General features: G+C 42.4%; 1 protein-coding gene across 1 annotated transcript in view; it reads right to left on the reverse strand.

Annotated features, from left to right (window-relative positions):
* Positions 1-2,641: 2,641 nt before the first annotated feature.
* The window catches only part of IKZF2 (IKAROS family zinc finger 2 (Helios)), a gene marked incomplete at its 5' end in the record, with an annotated part of 15,153 nt that continues 1,725 nt past the window's right edge, over positions 2,642-16,069 (reverse strand). Inside the window, 2 exons of the mRNA XM_008935253.1 lie at positions 2,642-3,653; positions 10,179-10,322. Coding sequence (XP_008933501.1) covers positions 2,929-3,653; positions 10,179-10,322 — 869 coding nt within the window. The remainder of the gene's footprint in view (positions 3,654-10,178; positions 10,323-16,069) is intronic.

Below are 16,069 nucleotides of genomic sequence, written 5' to 3' on the forward strand. Positions count from 1 at the left end.
CAACTTATTTGTGGATACACAAGAGATTCTCCGCCTTTCCCGTATTCTGGTGCTTTCCCAAACACAGGCAGAATTTTTTAAACACTTTTTCCGCTAGTGCTAACTATTCCAATAAACCATAGCCCATGCTCTTTCCACTGACCACAGAAGGGAGAATGGAGTGTTGTCCCCCAGAGACTGAGGTCTTGCCGGCAACCTTTTCCTCTGGCTCAGGCACGTGTGCTTCTGGAGGCTCATGCAAGCCTAGTGACCTTCAGGCCCTGCACCTTTCCCTTTGCACCTTGTTCTTAGGACACCATTCCTGCCTCAGCAGAAAGCACAAACACTTTTTGGTTTTTCTGGTTACATGCTGCAAAAGCAACCTCCCCTCTTCTGAATTGCCAAGCACATCCTGGTGCAGAACATGGCCAGCAGCCTCCTAAGCCAACCTTTATAGCTGCAGAGAATCAGCCATATGGAATAAAAGTGATGCCCTCCAGCATCTCCCCAGTTTTATGCTGCACAAACTCCTTTGATTACACCAAGCACAAGAAAACCAGAATGGCCTGGAGGATGGGAGTGGTTCATTTGCCTGAGTCTCCTTTACACTAGGACAAAGAAAGAAGGAGGGGGAGGAACCAGATGACATTAAGAACAATGTTGGGAATAGGTCTTTAAATCTGTCTCTCCAAAGCCAGTATATTCCCAGCCTTGATAGCTCTCACATTACACAAGATGACATTTCTCTCCATATTGTATTATAATTAATAGGCTACTGCAAGACTTTACCAGCTCCTACTTAATAGCATTTCAGTGCTGGGAAGCAGTCATCAGGTAATCTGGCCATGATCTACTGTATCCTTTCTAAACACAGTTTCTAGCTGCCAAGAATGTCACCATAAAAAGATTTCAATCAATACCACTCAGCTCCTACTTTCAAACGCTCCTGGTCTAGGAAGAGAAGAAAACCAGTACCCTCAAAACGAACAGCAAACTGGCACATGCATCGAGTATGCAGATTGAAGTGAGCAGATGGGAATTCATTCTGGCCTGATCTTGCTCTCTCTTTTATACTTTAGTAACTTTAGACTTTGGAAAAGGTTTCACCAAGCTCATGGAGGCTGCATGCACGGAGGGGGTTAAACCCATGCAGATCTTTCCATTCTCAAGCTGTGCTCTTGTTGCCAAACAACAACATTTCAATTGTGATTGGTACAAACAGTTGGGTTTCAATGGCAATCTGTCATGTAGGTTTAAGCCCAGTTTTTACTGATACAACCAGAAACTTGCCGGGTAGTTGCTGCCTTTGTTACTTATTGGGAGAGAAAGAAAGGAAAGGAAACAAAACAGACTGGTAGTTTTTTTTTTTTTTTTCCTTGTCTAGTCTGGAGTTAAAGCACTTGCTCTGGAGTTCCCTACAGTGAAATTAATACGTTAGGAATAAAAACTAAAACTGCAAATGCAAATCAAAGCATGGCAGCTGTATGTCCATGTTTCACTTTCTGAAGAAATAGGGAAGGTCATACGCAACGTGTTTGTTTGCAGGGCTTCTGTGCTCCCCAAGAGCAAGGGCTATCCAACAAAACCTGCAAACACTTCCACCCCTAAATTAAAGCAGGATTGATGACTTGAAAGCAAAAGGAAGTCACTGGTTCAGCAAATTACAAATAAGATGTCATCAAAACAAACCCAAAAAACCCACTCGAGGCTCAGATCCCGATGTTGGGGCAGTTCTATTAAATTCAATGGAGCGAAGAGGATTAATGCTGGCCAAGATCTGGCTCCCAGCACTTTCCCAGCTGCAAGTCTTAGTTTAGGCTGTTGCCAAGAGGTTAACACTGTGATAACAGAATGAGAAAGTATTTATACAATTATATACCTAAATATACCTATATTTAAAGAACACTTTGCTACTAGTACTTTTGTCATTTTAAAATCCATGATTTTAAAACAAAATTATTTCAGAAGAGCAGCAGAACCTCTTGAGTAAACTACAGACTCTCTCACCCACTCCTAGGCCACTTACTGTCCTAGAAGCAAGTTTAAATGTTATTTCTAAATGCTATTTCTTGAAACATAGGGTGCAACTAAATAAGTAAGGCTCCCAAGGGTCCCTAAGAAGCCAGTGAGTCAACGCATAGGCATGGAGTAACAGCAAATCAACAATTCTAAAAAAGGTGCTTCATAAGTTAAGGAAAATAAAAATACAAATCCTCAGACTTACCACAGAAGGCCCTCGGACTTATGAAACTAAACTGCTGTAATGTGGTACAGTGTTAAGACATACATTTTTTTTTTTCCTTTTTTTTTACATTCTAGAGGGGAATACACACTGAACCCAGGAAAACAGCTCACCCTAGAAAGTAATTTTGAAAGGAATATTGACTTTGATTCATGCTCCTAAATCCCTAACCGTTTTGCTTTGAAAAGAATCGTTTATCCTGCAGAACAAAGGTTCCCCCCCACGCCCCTCCTCCAGCCACCGAAACCCCGCAGCGTACCTACACGTTTGAAAAGGGCTCTCCTCTGACATGATTCTACCTATTCCTCTGAAATCCTACGAGTGGCATCTCGTCGGGACTTTAAAGCACCTAGCAGGGTTGAGCGATCTCCCAACACAGGACACAACGTACAGCTGACTGAGACAGAAATGGACTGCCTTCCAATTCCCACAGAGAGCGAGGAGGGTCGCTCTCCCCAAAGTGACAGCAACGGCAAACCCCTCTTTCATCCCTTCCCTTCCTTCTTTCCATTCTTAAGCTGAGCAGAGCAAATGAGGTTAGGTCCACAAAAAATAAGGTTAATAATAATAATTAAACAATAGCAACGACAACAGCAACAACAACAAAATAAGTGTCTCAATGTCTGAGGAAAAGTGGGATTGTAAGTGCAGTATTTCTTCATGTGCAGTTCTTCTACTTCATACGAGTCCCCTTTGGATGAGAAGGCCTAGTGGAATGTGTGCTCCCCTCGGACTATGTGCGACGAGAACTCATAGCGGTCCTGGCTTCGGTAGCCACAGATGTTGCACTCTAGCGGGTCCCGGTAGCCGTGGCAGCCCATGTGGATGGTGTACATGACATGGTCCAGGAAAAGGACGCGACAGTGCTCGCACTTGAAAGCCCTAATCTGCTCCCCTTCTCCATTGATGACCTTGTAGATATCCTTTAAAGAGCCCTTAGAAGCTTTTGTGGCATCCAAAGCCTTGGCGTCCTCCTTCATATAAGCCGGACTTGGCTTTCTCTTGGGATTTAAGGCAGAGTTTCCTTGGTAGGACTGGCGGTCTTCGTGGCTGCTCTCTGAGTCAGTAGAATCCAGGCAGCTATTGCTGGGGGAGCCCTCTCTATCCTGGGTTCGACTCTTTGGTCTGATGAGGGAGATCGGGCCATCCATGTTGTTCTCATGACTGTCAGCTGTTTCCCTGCTAATGGGCCTTTCTATCCTGTTTGGATGATAGACCTGAGCATAAGCTGAGCTGATGACCGGGGCCACCTCTGCAATTGTGCTTGGTGTGTGCTGCATCAGGGGATGAAGTGCCTCAGCTCCAAGGTAGGTGATTGCATTGTTGATGGCTTGGTCCATCATGTGAGACTGCATCAGCTCAGCCTCCTTCTCATAGGTTAGGTTCATATCAAAGGGAATATCTGGATAGCCAAATCTCATGAGCTTTTCACCTAAAGGACAAGAGCAAATGAATGAGAAAAATCAACATAATCAACTCCAAGGATTCTCTGTAAAAGGGGTGGGGAGGGACAGAAAACCCCTGACTTAGGGCGATATTCATTCCAGAGTCCAACATTAGCTGCCTCCTACTTATTTACTGACCTCCAAAAAAGCTTGTCCCGAGTTGGCTAAAACAGCAACCTCACCAACAGCATTTTTTTATTCCTGGTGAAGCATGTGGCTGCAGCCACCTCCAGACTGATTCCAAATCTTCCACCCCATCTGACTGTGCCTATGCTTCAAGTTAGGAAATGCATATCAACTGACAGAGGAGGGGACTGCATGAAGCTCCCATGGTTTATACCATTGGACATACTCTCCACATGTCTCCCACACTCCAAGGTACCTCACACATAGCTCTCAACAGCGCTGCATAGCAAGAAACCTAAGCAACAGGTACAGGGGGCTGCTATGGTTGCAACTGTAGAGTCACAATACGTAAATCTTTCCAGCAGCAGAAGAACTATAAAATGCTTGAATGTTGCCACAGAACAGAGCAAGCAACGGGAGTACTGGGGACTGTGCTGTCTTCTCATTCTCAGGCTATAGTATCTTTGTAGTTCTCAAAAAAAAAATAAAATCTCCTACCCCAATGTTTTGGACTGAGATAAAAAATGACACACATGCCCCAGTGTCTAGGCAAGAAAAAAAAGACAGAAAAACCACATGTATAGCTTAGTTTCATTTGGTAAAAGGCAAAAGCACCTTTCATTGGCACAAGATTACCAAACACATAACGAAGATGAAGTTGGCTGACTAATCACTATGTGAATCCAAACTCACATCCTTGTAACCTTTTAAAATCAATGGCATTACAGATATGCAAAACCAGGACCACATGCTGGTAGGTTACGTTAGTCACAGGGCATGTTACATATCACAGCTCTTCTTTCAAGGTAACAAACTTCCCGCTACTTACATCACGGCTCAGCTCAGCAGCGTTGCCTTCCCAGTGATGGCTTTAGAGCATCAGTACAAAGACAGTTCAAATAATAACTCTTCTTTTTAAATAGGAGAGGTTATACGTGTAACTAAATGTGTAAGATACAAGATGTACATGCTTGTATGTGTACACACACAAATATTAGCCAGTTGTTGTCAGTCAACTTTTAAAGATAATTTTACAAAGCCTAATAAATAATTCCAGTTGGTTTTCATTCTCTTTGTTACTTTTCATTGCCTTGGTACATACAACCAGACTTTTCTTTAATAGTATAAGTTAATAAATTCAAGGAGTCACTACATATGACTGGTTTGGCTATCCAACAATTAAAGAACTCAAAAAATCTTATATCACCTTTTGCCAAAACTGTTTGGAACAAAATGTGTATAAATCATCATAAGAAAGAAACAGAACCATAATCCCAAATCTCTTCCAAATAGCATTAGTACATTTCAATATAGTATCACACAGCATTTTATTTTTTACTATAATAATTCATTCCACTTAGTTTGGCTTACCTTAAAGTGATGCATAAAGAGAGAAATAACTTTACGTTACCCATGGAACAATCAGGTTATCCTTGGAGATGCTGCATCACTTTTGGTTGGGAACTTAGCCCTGATCAGTAAGGTAATTAAAAGCAAGTCTAAAGTGAAAGAGGCGAATAATTCCTGCTCTCTTCACCAGTACTGCTCACACGCTTCTGATTAGACACCATGTTCAGGTACCTCACTACGTTTCCCTGTGGATGGTTCTGTTACACTTACAGCTTACTGAAAGAAAGCATAATGTAGAACATTACTCTTCTGTTACACATTAGATATCTGGAGAAAAATAGGGAATGAAGGAAGGAAATAGCAAAAGGTGCTATTAAGATGGCCTTTGTATATCTAACGTGACCCAAGGGTGATTCTTGCCATCAAACACCCTCTTTTCAGTGTTTCTGCCATAGGGTTGCAGTCTTGATAATCTGTGATGGCTGAAAACAATCCTGTAGCTGACAGGATGGATGTCTCTGTAATGTGAGAGATCTCCAGCCTCACTTGAAATTGAGCAGCTCCTTCTCAGCTGGGGCTGAAGTGGGACTGGAGGACAGCTCCAGGAGGCACGTGGTCTCTTTGGCATGGTGGGAAAGAAGAAATGAAAATGGAAAAGTCCATTGGTCTCTGTGACCTTCTTGGGCCACTTGTATCATTCCTACGTGTGAATAACTAACTGCATCTGGTGGGTGTCTCATCCAGCTGCCAAACACACTGTTGGTCCTTTGTAGACTAGATAGATCAAGAAACAATACCCAACATTTATGGGCTACTTGGCTGAATAAGGCAAACTTTATTTTGATACTTTTCATCTTCTACATTTAGGCACTCCACTGCAGACAATGGAGTATAAAAAACTATAAATTGCCAGTGATCTGAATGATTCCTTCCTTTAATTATGAACCAGTTCCAAAGATGTCAGAGCCTTAAAAATGGAGTGTGACATAAAAGACTAAAAGAAATTATAACATGGGGAAGAGAGAGTGTAAAAGAGAGCTCAGAAGAAACATTAACAAACTAGTCCAACATGGTTTTCAATTTTAGTTTCTCTTTAGCCCAAACTGTAAAAATAACTAACCAGATTAATAATTTTGAATTTTCATGCAAAATGATGTTCAAATTCTATTTATTCTCGCCATATATTAGTGAAGTAGAAGAAGAAACATTCTCCACTGTGGTAATCTTATCATTATATGGGGAAGATTATGGAGTGGTTCATCTTGGGGGTGATCATGTGGCAAGTGCAGGACAACAGGGGGATCAGATCCAGCCAACATGGGTTCATGAAGGGCAAGTCCTGTTTGACCAACCTGATCTCTTTCTATGATCAGGTGACCCGTCTAGTGGATGAGGGAAATGCGGTGGATATCCTCTACCTGGACTTCAGTCAGGCCTTTGACACCATTTCCCACAGCATTCTGCTGGAGAAGCTGTTAGCTCATGGCCTGGACAGGTAGACTCTTGGCTGGGTTAAAAGCTGGCTGGATAGCAGAGCCCAGCGAGCTGTGGTGAGTGGAGTGAAATCCAGTTGGCGGCCAGTCACAAGCGGTGTCCCTCAGGGATCAGTTTTGGGACCGGTCTTGTTTAACATCTTTATCAATGACCTGGATGAGGTGATCGAATGCACACTCAAATTTGCAGATGATGCAAAATTAAGTGGGAGTGTTGATCTGCTTGAGGATAGGATGGCTCTGCAGGGGGATCTGGACAGGCTGGAGCAATGGGCTGAGGTCAGGTGTATGAGGTTTAACAAAGCCAAGTGCTGGGTCCTGCACTTGGGTCACAACAACTCCAGGCAATGCTCCAGGCTTGGGGAGGAGTGGCTGGAAAATGCCTGGTGGAAAAGGACCTGGGGGTATTGGTGGACAGTCAGCTGAACATGATGCAGCAGTGTGCCCAAGTGGCCAAGCCAATGGCATCCTGGCCTGCATCAGAAATGGCGTGACCAGCAGGAGTAGGGAGTAGATTGTGCCCATGGGAGGAGTAGATCATGCCCCTGCACTTGGCACTTGTGAGACCACTCCTTGAGTCCTGTGTCCAGTTTTAGGAACCACAGTGTAATATGGACATGGAGATGCTGGAGCGGGTCTGGAGAAGGGCAACGAGGCTGGTGAGAAGGCTGGAAAATGTAACTTATGGAGACCGGCTGAGGGAACTGGAGTTGTTTAGCATAGAGAAGAGAAGACTGAGAGGAGACCTTATTGCTCTCTACAACTACCTAAAAGGAGGTTGTAGTGAGGCTGGTGTTGGTCTCTTCTCCCAAATGACTGATAATAGGACAAGAGGAAATGGCCTCAAGTTGAGCCAGGGAAGACTGCAATTAGATATTAGGAAGAATTTCTTCACTGAGAGAGTGGTCAAGCACTGGAACAGGCTGGCGCGGGGCGTGGCGCGCCCTGGAGGGGTTCAAAAAACAAGTGGATGTGGCACTTGTGGCTATGGTCTAGTGGTTAGGGAAATGTTGGAAGGAAGGTTGGACTTGATGATCCTGGAGGTCCTTTCCAATCATGGTGATTCTATGATTCTGTGGCATTGAACAGGTTTGGTAAGACTAGTACCTCCATAGCAGATACATAACCAAGCTTCTCACGCAAAAATTATCTGTATTTTCTGTACGCTGCTTCCCTTCCTCCCGAAATTTCAGCCAGAGTAGAGACTGTGGTCCATAACCAAGGCCCCTTGGAGACTGCTGATCAGAAAGAGCAGTAAAGCACTGACAGATGTAGCATGCAATCATTTTAGCTTATGCTTACATGACCTTCTCATAAACACCATTAAGTTGTTTTGGACCGGTGCCACATTTGCAGTATGCACAGGAAAATTTCCTGCAAGCAAGAGAACCATTACAAGTTCTCCCTGATAAGAGTTGAACAGTATTTCATTGGGGAGACAATGGGAAGAAAAGTAAGGTCATGGTCAAACAAAGAAAAGTAGCAAAGAAAAGACTGTTGTTTTTTAATTCAAACACTGTGATGCCATCAAAGATCAGAAAAGGCAGAAAAATACAGTATAAAAGAGGATACTTTTTCCCTACAGCTGGATCCAGATAAAAAGCTGCATGTCACATGGAGCCCTGAATTCCTAGCTCCAGAATAACGGAATACCAAAATGATCTGTTACACCTGTAGAAGAAGCAGGTTTATCTAATAACAAAGGAGTGCATGCTAGTGACGAGAATAATAACCTGCCACAGTGCATCTCAGGCAAGGATTTCCAAAAAGTAAATTTGCCTCTGAAGTCATTACCAACATACGGTCAACTGCATGTGAGTGGACAAGTAAAGTAACCTTCCCGGTCTAAAAAAAGAGACTGTGATCTACAGCTTCCTAAACCAGATTCAACTTATACCATTCAAAAAGTGAATTGCCTCAGTTGTGAGGTATACTTATAATCAGTAAAGTACACTGCTTTGTTAGCAGGTATGGGTACACCCCAATTTAAGGGGCGGGAGCAAGGTCTCCAGCCCTCCAAGATGAAGTCTGTAGCCCCTACAGAGATAACCTCTGAGAGGTACTGCAAACACAATTTCATCCTGGGGCAAAAGGAGGGAGAGCTGTGAATTGCCCTTCTTCCTTTTGAGGCTGTAATGTTTCTGAGGTCTGGACACACCAGTTTAGGTGTCAGCATGGTTAACTGTTAGTCACAGCCTGCAAGAACGTACAGCACTTGCCGAGACAACACTAGGGAAGCCTGCTATGATGGGGACGTGTTTACAATCTCATAAAGCTGTATTTGGCTTGTCAGCAGAGAGTCCTGCTCCCATTTCAACCCTCTTCAACTCCAACTGTTGTCACAGCAGTAAATTAAATCAGAGTGTAAATCCTCCAAGCCCTTATCAGCTAGACAGTAATTCATTTCAGACCACTCTTAAAGGCAGCAGTCTAAGAATTAAGCTTTTATCTCAGAAGAACTAATAACAGTATCATACTGATCACTCCTCCCAGCATTCCTCCTGTGGCTTGGATTGTTCCTGACCTAAGCCTGGCTTAGCACTGATATTTGGGAATGGTCAGATGACCGAGAGCAGCCAGGTCACTGTGTCAGTGCCCCCCAGGTGAGCTACTGCATGCTGCTAGCCCCCTACTCGTCAAAACCATGTGGGTTAGTTTAAAACCACCTCCAGTGGTGATTTAACGAATCCATCTGAATCTGCATTTAGCTGAGGGGCAATGACTTTTCTAAATGGCTCTGTTAATTGCTTACAGCCCTCTGATCCTCTCTCAGTAAGTGTCCTCAGTGCAGGCAGAATGAGTATGACACCCTTAAATTCTGTATGACTGTCCTTCCAGGGAGTGAGTGGGGAAAATGTGTATTAGGTGACTTTGGAGTCCAGCAGCATACACCTAACCCAAACAAGTCTCTGTCCCAACTCCTCTCCTAACATACAGCACTGCCTCAGAAGCAGTAAAAAGAAACTTTAAGCTACAGCTCAAACCAAGTAAAATTACCCATACTGTCTCCTGTTACAAGCTGAACAATTTTAAGACGTAATTTTAGTTCCTCATGCCGGTATTATCAGACCAGTTGTTGCCAACTCTCAAGAAATTAATGTGAGTTACAAGTCTTGAGATAACTGTTGTTTTGTGTTGGCTTTTTTTCTTTTTAACACACACACATATGGAGACAGATAATTATATGAGAGCCTTAGTTTTTATTTGCTGGGGCAAGGAAAGGAGAGATGGTAAGTCTAAATCTTAAAAAGGCCAGTGAAAAGCTAAAAAACCCCAAACAGCCTTAAGGCACAGTAAAAAGCTCAAGATTTTCAAAGTAATTTTCATGATTCTGAGGACTTCTCTTTCAAATTCTCTGACTTGGTAAAATTAATTCAATAATTTTCAGAATTTCTTGCTGTGATTTAACCATCTCCGTTGTTGTCCCTCCCCATTGCAACCAAGCTCTGAGACTGCTACTTTTCCCCTTGTTTTTTTTGGCTGTTACAAATTACAACCTATACCTACACACTAAAAATAATAAAAGGCGTATTTCAAGCTTACCCACAAACTTCTGTGGGGTGGAGCTTTTACGCTTTCCCATGTTGCTTGTCAGCTTCTCTATAACAGCAGGTCTCTCAAAAGGCACCAGAGAAATATTGTTGTCCATCACAGGCTCTTGTTCCTTACAATCTTCCATAGGAGGTACTACATAAAACCAAAAAATCGTATCAGACAAGTCTGGTCTACGCTTCAGAGACAACACAAATCATTTGAGCCCTGCTGACTGCACGAGAAGTGCAACACAAAATAAAGCAAGGTGCAAGAACACACTGGGCATCAAGATAGCAATCACCTTTAAGCAGAGCCACATTTACAAAATGCCTCTCTTTGGGACCACCTTATTTAGCAGAAACCAAACTTTAAGCATTTATTAAAGGACTTGTTTTGTTCTGAATACTCAAGATCCCCAGTGAGAAGGGGACACTTCTGAAAACTCACTCTGTAGATGAAATTTTCTGTTATTCTCCCTTCAGTATGGTCACCTGTCACCAACCTAACCTTTTAGTTACAATTCTTTGTGTATCTCCTTAACTTTATGCTTATCACATGGCATGCTTACCATTTTGATTTCCTTTTTGTGCTGATCTCAATGATTAAAAAAACATAGAAGGCATTGATGACTTGTGTCTCCTGGGCCTGGCTGTGCATTCCCCAAGACAGAGGCTTCCTGAATGAAGGATCTTTTTGTTAAAGTATGTTCCTCTCTCTGTACGCGAGATTGTAAAAACAACAAACACTGCACTGGAATGACAGGATTAACATCATATGGAAATTCCCTTCAGTCAGTTGCAGAAATTATCAATTTTTTTCAAATATTTTATCCCTCCAAATACAGACCTAGCAACCTGTGAATGTCAAGTCTTCTGTGCCTGTCTTCCCACTCTTTGGGATCAGCAGGGAGCATTCCTGTGCTAACTGTGTTAGACAATGTTCATACATTGTCTTTGAGACAGTAACAAGAAATCAATGACCCTTTCTGCTTTTACTCCTCTCACTCTTTGTTTCGTGTTGGAATAAGGTGCTAGAGCAAAAGAAGTAGAGGGATTGCACAGGCTTCTGACCAGTGTAGTGACCAACTCGCTTTGGGTTTTATGTCACTTGCTGATTTAGCTGTTCACTTAATACCTAACAATTGTTGAGCATCCTCTTAAAAACATCAAGAAGAGTCAGTGGTACCATGCTGTGGATGAGGCCCAGAGAGTCAGAGTCATTTGCAATGACTATCCAGTGTGATTCCATATGCACCTCTGCTCTACTCTCAGAATTTAATACGTGTCCTAATTTTTCCCACGTTCATCTTCAGAAGGCAGCAAGAGAAATTGGAGAATTAGCACTAGTCCATGTGCTAATGGGATGTCTAAGATGTAAACAATTTTTTTAGAAGAATGGATAGCAGAGAAATAGAGACTGGGATGATCTTGCACAGAGTTCCTCCAATTTGTAAACTGTGAGCAATCCACTGCATTATCTGTATCAGATAAATCTTCCAGTGAAGTCATGGGTGGAATTGAAGAAATGTCAAGAGAAGGACTGAAACCTGTATCTTCTGCCAGTCCTCTTCTGGTCTCTCACCACAGCAGCCTTTTGTGTCACAGGCACCTTGTCCCTGAGACTGTGCTATAACTGAGCACCACCAGCCTACCTTCTCCCATGTAACTTTACTACCTTCAGGATCCTAATATGGAATAATCACTCCCCTGTTTTAAATGTGCAGCTGTTTGCTGGCACATAATATAAGAAAGATGGGGTGATAAAAGCCTTGTCTTTATCTTTTTTCTAGTAAGGAAGACCAAATACCAGGCAATCACAAAACAGAGTATCTGCTCAGGTGAACTCAATTCAGATGTTTGTAATAAGAAAACATGGCAATTTATTCATTTGATTCCATTTGTGCCTCTGCCACTATGGAAAGCTGAGTACTTTGAGGCTTAGAAGCCACCATATGCTATAAAATGATTTACTCTGTTGCTTTTTTATTTGTACAGGATGCTCCCCCTGAGAAACACAATGGATTCCCATTTACAAGGCAGTCCTGCTGGCATCAGTGAAAGAGAGGAAGAAAAAGCATAAATATGAAATAAATCTCATGTTGCAACAAAATTGGATGCAATGTTCAAGTGACCTAATTAATGCCCAGTGCAGAGTGGGAGTTCTGGAATACTTTAATAGCTAAGGCAAAATTTTTAAGGTTATTTAAATACTGTGCTTGGCCAGGAGCTATCTGCACTAGTTCTACTCAAGTATTGATCACGGAGATTTGCAAAGAAAGAAGAGATTACCTCTGTTGATTTTCAGTGGGAACTGGCACCTGTCTGTCCTTCTGGCTTACCAAAAATCAGTGTATGCATGCACATTGTGCACACACATTTTGTGTGAAGCCTTGGATCCCTGCTCAGCACCAAGACCCATCTTCTCTGCAGTGGGCCAGGTTGCACGTGGGTGCTACTTCAAAAATTTCCAACCGTTGGTTTACAGGACACATGGGGCCAATGGGGGGGGACCTAGTGAAGTGCAGAGGGCTCCAAGTCCCTCCTAGGAAGACTTCCTAAAGGCATGCTGGCTTTGTTGGACTGTACTTGCCCACAAAATCAGTTCAAAACTTCCTCATTACTTTCACAGCCACCTGATTAAGCCCCAAATGTAGGGACATTGGCATGTCTCATAACAATGAAGCGATAATTAAATAATTCTACCATCAGCCATATGTGTGTAAAACTTCCTAGATGGAATTTGAAACCTTTTTTCCATGAAAAAGTGAACAGTGCAAAAAAGGACATCTGCTCTTCTCTCAGTCAGGCAAAAATTCTGCTTGGACTCCTTTTTAAAATAAATTATCACCCATAAAAGCATTTTATTTTCTGTCTTGCATGCTGCAATCTCTTTATCCCACCCCAGAACTCAACTCTATAATCATCACATGGTTCTTTTGCAACAGAATCACTGAATCATGCCAATATTTCTGTTATGATGGGAGTAAGTTACCAAAATGTGTTTTGTTACGTAGATATCCTGGGAGAGGGAGAGAAGGAAATAGCCTAGTTCCTGAAACCATTTAACCTGCATGCAAAACCGAACCAAACAGGTGAGATGACACATTTTAGAAAGCCAAAAAGATGAAGATCATGCTGTCAATTCCAGACACATTAATTTTCATTTCAGTTTTAAAATACACAAATAAAGGACAAATAGCCTAGCCTGCATCTTTCATTTCCTGAGGAAAATCAATAAAAAAAGGGAAAAGCAAACTGATCACACACAATCAACAGTTACCACAAATCAGGTGCACTGTTGTAGAAGCTCATGTGTGCACATCTACTCTGTGGCAAATGCAATTCCTTTTTTGTTGTATTTCACTGTATTTCATTCCCTTGGTAGTGGGTGCTACCAAAGAATATCTGACATGTTACAACTAGTTTTGATACAGCAACTCATTTTATGCTGTGAACCTATGGTCTCAGCTCAGAAGGGCTTTTTAATTCTAAAAGCTCACATTTTACTACATTTTTGTTCAGGGATGTTCTTAATCAACTAACAGGGTGTGCTCCCAGATTGCCCTTGCAAATGTCCACCACCTACAACACTGTTAATATCCTCAATTGCAGTTAAGACCAAATGTTGTTCCTAAGCTCAAACTCTCAGTACACATAGAGGATCTTCAGAACAATATCTATTTTGCTCAAGACCTTAGTCTTTCAATCATAGTGCTCAAAGAGGCTGTCTTTTAGTTTTTGCTTCTTAATTCATAAGAAACCACACATAGTATTAAAAAAAGTTTATGCTGTTCCAGGGAGGAAAGGAAAAAAAAGGAGGAAAAAAAAAAAAAAATTACCCAGTATGTGTGCTGCTGATAAATACTTTTGTGTGCAGACAACAAACACTGGACTATGTCTCAGCTGCTATAAATTAGTATTACTCCATCAACCTCAATTTCCTTTCCTAAGCTCACAATATTGCTATTTAAAAAAAGCATGTGTGTGTGCAGAGAAATGACAGGAAATATTCCCATGGACCCTGGTGTGAAGTCTCCTGTGGGACCAGCACTTTAACGATGTTTTAAGCAACTATGTAAGTGGGGAGGACACAAGGCCATTGTGTGTTTTATGTGGAGCTGGCCTTTGAGCCTCGCACAGCCTAGGGCTAAGCTTCTTTCTCGTTCTCCTAAGAAGAGCATCCTTCCTACTTTAAGCATTCCCCTGGAGTTTTTGCTTTGTGGAAATGGAGAAGAACATATAACTGGCTGTAAACCACAGCTAGCCTTTAACATTCCTCTCTGTTTGTTCCTCCAAAGGTCATGTTCTCATGTCAGAGACTGTCACTTCTGTCACCCCCAACACACCGCTAGCTAGCAGACCATAGACTTATTTCTAACTCCAGGGTCAGCACTGCTTAGCCAAAAATTGCCAACAACAAAGTCACAGGAGCTCTCTTGCAGCAGTCCTGGTGCTGACCAGGGAACAGGAGCTAGCCACAAGGTGAGGCAGCTCAGCAAGCAACATGCACCCAGCAAGGGGATGGAGAGAGACCAGGAGACTTGTACATTCCTACCCACACACCAAAACTAGCTCCTCTTCCCTTCCTCTCACTTCCCCTTGTGGCTTTAGTCAGGTGATCTAGCCATCTGCGAGACTAAGATAAATCAGAGGCTTCATCAGGTCACTTCAAAAGCACCCAAATAGCCGTTTGTAGCATGCCTATAAACTGAGCAACTTGAGCTCAATGCTTGAAAAAAAATCCAGGCTCCCTAGTGGCTGCCTCCAGTTTTCTGGAAAAATCCATATCTGGAGAAAAAATGTAGCCCTATGTTAAACACTGGTCATATTGGTTGAGACCCAGCACAGCCAACTGTGTCCTTAAAGCAGGATGCTGTAGGGATAAGAATATCCTACCTCCCCTCTACCTATTCTGAGCCTAGTAGTGAAGCTGTGACCCAAAGAGTAACACCAAAATGCATTCAGAGGCTTCAAAACCCTCACCAAATACTTAAAGAGTATTTGGAAAGACAGACAGGAAAACTTCTCCCCAGTGTGAGGCAAAATAAATCAACGATCAAAATCTCCAAAGCATGAACTCACTCACGCTCAGGAATAACCTCTCCATGTGTGACAAGGGAGAGAAGGAAATGGATACATTTTTCAGGGTTAGACTAGGACCCAACGTTAAGCTAAGTAATCATATGCATACTCTTCCCTGGTGTCTTTATAGTCCCAGGAGAAAGGACTTTGCTGCAGACCTATACAGGTTGGCACTCATGTCCATCACTCCCATGGTGAGTGTCACAGGGGAGTGTGATGCTGGGATGTGAGGTGAGATTTACTCCTGGTCCCAGCTGAATCTGGAACTCCCTGTTGCTGCCTGTCATTGCTGTGCCCTCACTGAAGAGCTAAATCAGGACAGGAGATCAAATATCCCCTTAAAAATTCACCAAAGGAGATTTAGATATATTTGCCCTGGGGAGAATGAGGCACTAGTTGAATTCAAAATGCTATTTTCAGCTAAATTTGTTGAGAAAAGTGAAGTGGATGCGTGAACATTTCTATTTTAAGCCCAAGCAAAGTCAGTCAGGCTGTAATTAAAAGAACCGTCCACATGGGGTTTGCACTGGTTTAACTTCACTTGGTAGAAAAATCAATGCAAGGTCAACCATTCCAGCTTCTTTGAGCGGACAAGGTTAAAGACTTATCCTTCTTGTCATAGCATTAAGCAGCTTAGAAAAAGCTTTAGATTTCCTCAGAAGTACACTAACAAAAAGAGTAAACCAAATTTTAATAAATAACTGAACAGCAAACCCAGAAGTTAATTGAAATTTGGGATGATCATCCACAACATGACCTCTGAACCTCCTGGCTGTCATAACTGTAGCAGTCTACTGGTCTTTCCCTAAGGAAAGGGTG

Source organism: Merops nubicus, unplaced genomic scaffold, assembly GCF_000691845.1.
Source record: "Merops nubicus isolate BGI_N331 unplaced genomic scaffold, ASM69184v1 scaffold8472, whole genome shotgun sequence".
Lineage (NCBI taxonomy): Eukaryota > Metazoa > Chordata > Aves > Coraciiformes > Meropidae > Merops > Merops nubicus.